Source organism: Thrips palmi, unplaced genomic scaffold (assembly GCF_012932325.1).
Source record: "Thrips palmi isolate BJ-2018 unplaced genomic scaffold, TpBJ-2018v1 HiC_scaffold_12, whole genome shotgun sequence".
NCBI lineage: Eukaryota > Metazoa > Arthropoda > Insecta > Thysanoptera > Thripidae > Thrips > Thrips palmi.
Window position 1 is genome coordinate 1,857,006 of NW_023144623.1, and position 5,229 is coordinate 1,862,234.

The window sequence follows — 5,229 nt, forward strand, 5'->3', positions numbered from 1 at the left end:
AGAAGGATGTTCCACTACATGTTTTATTAGACCAAACAGCCCTCCTCATGCGTAGGATAATTTGCCTCCCCTTCAGGCGCGTAGGATAAGTTGCCTACCCTTCACCATTACCATTACCTTTAAAGGGCTAGCCCCACAATTGATCGTATGCCATTTGGGGGGCCCGACACATGCCCGCCTGCACTGCAAAACGAGACATGGCCGTCCTTACTAAGGTGACACTTTATCCCGGCGGGGAAGAGCCTCAAGCGACTACAAGCCCCCCACTCGCAGTATGGCCAGTCAGGGTGAAGGAGTAAAATCTCCCCCGGGGGGGTTTATGCAGGCCTCCACCCCGGAACAGCCTCTGCGAGAAACAACCGGTTCCGGTCCCCCCCCTGCTTCGTCCCCTTATCTCGGGGATCAACGGCGTCCTCTTGGCCCAAAATTTTGATGTATTGAGAAAGGTGTTTTTTCGCCCTGCCCCTCTCTTCATGCGACCTGTGTCCTGGCGGGAGCATCCTGCGACCGTGCCGACCGAATAGAAAGTTTCATCCAACCAAACCCCCCGACCGACTACACCAAATCGCCGTGCTGTGCATGTTGGTCAAGGATCTGCGATCTGGCGGCAAAAGAGACATCCCACTGCTGGCTACCTGTAGAGAGGACCTCCTGTGCGCGGCCCCGTCGCCTCATCACCGCGTCCGTGAAAACGAAATCCAATCTCAGGCGTCGATCTTCGGTCGTAAGGGGTCGGGCTGGGAGATGTGCCGGTGGTCCTGCTCTTGAACAAGGCGTCGGTATGACGGGTCCGTGTCTTGGGTCACGCTGCAGTCTCCGTCTACAGCATCGCGCGGAAAAGCCTGTGGAGAAGAAGGCCGCCACCAAGGTGTTGCAGACGGCCAGAGGGCCGGGCGGCTGCGTGTGTTGGTACGCGCGGGTAACGGCAAAGGGACCACTCGCCAGCTTTGGGCAACCGTTCGCCAAATTTCACCGCTCCGTTTAGCAACGCGGGCTGAGACTGCAGCAGAGTAAATAAAAAACCTGCGGAGGCAAAACAACGAAGTGAGGCGTCCCGCACCGCCGCCGGGGGCCCCCGCCTTGGGGTTGTCGTTACTGCCGCCACATCCTGGCCAGCACGCTACGCTGAGACAGCGACCTGCTTATCGCTGCGACGCGCCGCGCCGCCGGCACCCGGCCGGCCGCGAGCAGACGCTGAACACTGTAAATTAACCGGAGCAACAGAAGGAAAACAGGCGTTTCGTCAATTCTGTCATTTTGGCTGCAGCCATGGACCCAAAAGTGACCTCAGTGCGCTTCTCAGAGGGTCAGTGATGGTAGTGGGGGGTAAGAAGGACCTTTCTAACTTATATCTTACCGCGGGGCCTCAGTTAAACCCCAAAAACAGCCAATGCAGGAGGGTTGACCTCGCCGTAAGGAGAAATTTGCTAGTTTTTTTTGGGTTTTTTTGGTTTGGTCATAATTAAAAAGTTCCCTAGGCTGCAGCCCCCAAAACCCATACCCATACCACCCAAATGTCAAGCCGTGCTTTTTAGGTGGTAGTGTGAGGTACGATTTCCCGCATAGAGTTGACCAATTTTGGATTCGGGTGTAGGTTTAATACGCACCGACGAAAAACCCTTAAATAAAGTGATTTTTCGTCAAAACTGGCGTTTTTCTCTATGATAGACTGCCCAGGGGTCCGTTTGGGCCCCTGAAATCGAATTCCTCATGCAATTTTACGAGGGGAAAACGAGTTTTCAGCCAGCTAGGGGCAAAACTGTGGATTTGAGAGGGTTTTTTGGAAAATGTAGCAATTTGGTCAAAAACCACTAAAGAAAAAAAGTCAAAAACTAAGATTGCCCATAACTCCTATGAAACGACACCTAGGTGGCTGAAATTTTACCCCGATGTTTACCTATGGGTAGGTAACATTTGAGCCAAAAAATGGGCCAAATCGTCGATGGTCCATTTTGGGCGCTGCTGAATGGCCCTGGTTTGCCCCCTCATTGAGCTTGCGGGGCTGCTTTTACGTACGGGAACGGTGTTCCCGGAAAGGACATGTCTCTTACGACCGTCCAGGAATCATGTTTCCGTACCAAATTCATCGTACGAGGTCCGTTCAAAAAATAACTTGCGTCTTCCGTTGAGGTGGTTCCAAAAAAATATGTCTCATGATCGTGACTATTCTGTGAGGCGAAATCGGAAAATCGGATTTGTCCGGGAGCGGTGTTCCCGGATGGTCGTCTGGACTTTTTTCCCCTGTGTTAAGCAAAGTTGTGTTCTTAGTTTAGTGTAATGATCAGCAAATTTCGATATTAGCTCAATGTATAATGGGGCCCAAATTTTGCTCCTAGCTTAGTATTTTATCTAACTGCCAAATTTGTCAAAATTGTGATCATTATCCTCTTCAAAATATAAGAAGCAGATGTTCCACTACATGTTTTATTAGACCAGAACAGCCCTCCTCATGCGTAGGATAATTTGCCTACCCTTCAGGCGCGTAGGATAAGTTGCCTACCCTTCAGGCGTTTCGTCAATTCTGTCATTTTGGCTGCAGCCATGGACCCAAAAGTGACCTCAGTGCGCTTCTCAGAGGGTCAGTGATGGTAGTGAGGGGTAAGAAGGACCTTTCTAACTTATATCTTACCGCGGGCCGCGGGGCCTCAGTTGAACCCGAAACAGCCAATGCAGGAGGGTTGACCTCGCCGTAAGGAGAAATTTGCTAGTTTTTGTTGGTTTGTTGGTTTGGTCATAATTGAAAAGTTCCCTAGGCTGCAGCGCCCAAACCATACCCATACCACCCAAATGTCGAGCCGTGCTATTTTAGGTGGTAGTGTGAGGTACGATTTCCCGCATAGAGTTGACCAAGTTTGGATTCGGGTGTAGGTTTAATACGCACCGACGTAAAACCTTAAATAAAGTGATTTTTCGTCAAAACTGGCGTTTTTCTCTATGATAGACTGCCCAGGGGTCCGTTTCGGCCCTGAAATCGAATTCCTCATGCAATTTTACGATGGGAAACGAGTTTTCAGCCAGCTAGGGGCAAAACTGTGGGTTTGAGAGGGATTTTTGGAAAATGTAGCAATTTGGTCAAAAACCACTAAAGAGAAAAAGTCAAAAACTAAGATTGCCCATAACTCCTATGAAACGACACCTAGGTGGCTGAAATTTTACCCCGATGTTTACCTATGGGTAGGTAACATTTGAGCCAAAAATGGGCCAAATCGTCGATGGTCCATTTTGGGCGCTGCTGAATGGCCCTGGTTTGCCCCCAATGTCATGCGGCCCGTGAGGGAACCTTTCTCGCAGATGAATATAACATCTTCAACTACAGGTAAGTCGAGCGTCTCGGCACTTACATCTGACAAGAAAGTTCTGACAGTTTATTAATCATTTATGTTCTTTTAGGTTGACTCGCGCCAGACGCGTGATTGAAAACGCCTTCGGCATCATGACGGCCCGGTTCCGGCTCCTCCGGAAGACGATGCTGGCCACCAAACGGACCGCCAAGCTGATCATACAGGCGATTGTAGTCCTCCATAACTACTTGATGGAGAGGGCTGCTGCTCACTATGCCCCGCCGGACTTTGTGGACCGAGAAGATTGGCGGGGCAATGTGGTGCGGGGAGGTTGGCGGGCAGAGGCGCTGCAAGATGGGCCTGAGCCCCTCGGCCCCCAAGACCCTGTGGGTGGAGCAGGCGACGGCCCCCTCGCTGAGGCTATCAGGGAGGAGTTTGTCCAGTACTTCCTCACTGAGGGTGCTGTCCCCTGGCAGTGGCGGCACCTCCGTCGAATCTAAATTTCTCTCTGGTTGCTACAATAAAAAAATCTTGAAACCAAATAACCCTTGATTCATTACGGGCCTCGACTGTATCGTTTCCGGGCAAAGACTAGTCTTCAAGGGGGCGGCTTGCTAGATGGCCTAGAGGGGTGGAGCATGGGCGGCTGGCAGGTGCTGCCAGCGAGTCGCGGTGGGCGCAAGGCACTTTAACGAGGGCAACGATCGTCCTGCGAAATGCTTTGCATGACCTTGCCAGTGCCGCGGCGCCAGCCGCCTGCCTCACCGTGGCCTCGAGAGGCACCGCCCTGCATAGGAGGCATCGGGAGCGGCGGGCCTCAGCGTGGCGTGGTGGTGCTACCACGAACCTGGTGTGCTTGTGCTGCTCGCAGGGCTCGGCGATCGCTGGCGGCAGCCACGGCCAGGGCCTGCTTGGCCTGCTCGCAGGCGCGGCGGCCTGCCGGGGCGCCGGCACGCTCCGCACCACATCATGCACAGTGTGGGGGCGGCGGGGCTCGGCGATCGCTGGCGGCAGCCAGCCAGGGCCTGCTTGGCCAGTAGTAAGGATACTATAATGTCACCGTCCGACATCAGGCGGGACAATGTCACTGGTGGGGGGGGGGGTGGACGTGAGAGGGTGTAACCCAACTGAACCTAATTTTTTTTGGATTTTTTTGGTGGCGTTCAAGATGAGGGCTCTAACCCAACTAACTAAGTCTGGGAGGTCAAGATGAGGTCTAACCTAAGGCTGGACCAGGCATGGCGCTGGAATGTCACCCGTGGCGGCGCCTGCGAGGTAGGCCGGCCCGCCGCGCTCCGTGCCGCGCGCCGCCTGGGAGGCAGGCCGCCCGGCGCGCGCTGTGGGTAGTCAGCACCATTCTATTTCGGGGCCAGCAAAAACTTCGAAGACCGTCATGCCCAGTTTACAAATGGAGGTCCACGCAGTGAGCCCAAGATGGGTTGAGAATTGTGGGACTCCATCCACCTCTTTGAAATTAGCGTCTCTTTCAACGAGAACGAATGGCTTATCTCGCAGCTTAATGTAATGAATGAGATGAGACTGCAAGCGGTCATACTGGCCGAGGTGGTCCTCGGTCTTGCCTGTGAGATGGGCGGTAATTTTCGGGACCAGCCATTCTTTCTCAAGATAGAACTCTTCGATTTCGTCAAGACTGTATTCATCTTGTAGGAAACCTTTTTTCCAGATCTGAACCGTGTCTGTGGCTTGCGAGGCGACCAGTTCTTTCTGATTCCAGTGGTTGAGCATGAAGCGGAGCGATTCCATCGTGGCGACTGGTGTACGCGTACTGATGCGTGTGGCTGGAACGCGCCCCCTTTTATGCCGCAGCGCCGCGATGCGCGCGCCGCCTTGTGGTCAAATTTTGTACTAAGTGCCGCGCATGCGCAGGTGCGCCGCCCCCACCGCGCTGGGCGCGCTGGCTGCGCAGGGGTACCACTTTGCCGAACTA

General features: G+C 53.6%; 1 protein-coding gene across 1 annotated transcript; it reads left to right on the top strand.

Annotated features, from left to right (window-relative positions):
- Positions 1 to 3,236: 3,236 nt before the first annotated feature.
- Positions 3,237 to 4,146, top strand: LOC117640430. Its single transcript, XM_034376935.1, has 2 exons — positions 3,237 to 3,316; positions 3,391 to 4,146. The coding sequence occupies exons 1-2, from the start codon at positions 3,237 to 3,239 to the stop codon at positions 3,779 to 3,781; spliced, it is 471 nt and encodes a 156-aa protein (XP_034232826.1). The 3' UTR covers positions 3,782 to 4,146.
- Positions 4,147 to 5,229: the final 1,083 nt, after the last annotated feature.

What these genes read in the sequence shown, in the direction of transcription:
- LOC117640430 (XM_034376935.1), top strand. Translation starts at nt 3,237, where the DNA reads ATGGCCCTGGTTTGCCCCCAATGTCATGCGGCCCGTGAGGGAACCTTT. An exon ending in TATAACATCTTCAACTACAG is followed by an intron (nt 3,317 to 3,390) that starts GTAAGTCGAGCG and finishes ATGTTCTTTTAG; the next exon opens with GTTGACTCGCGCCAGACGCG.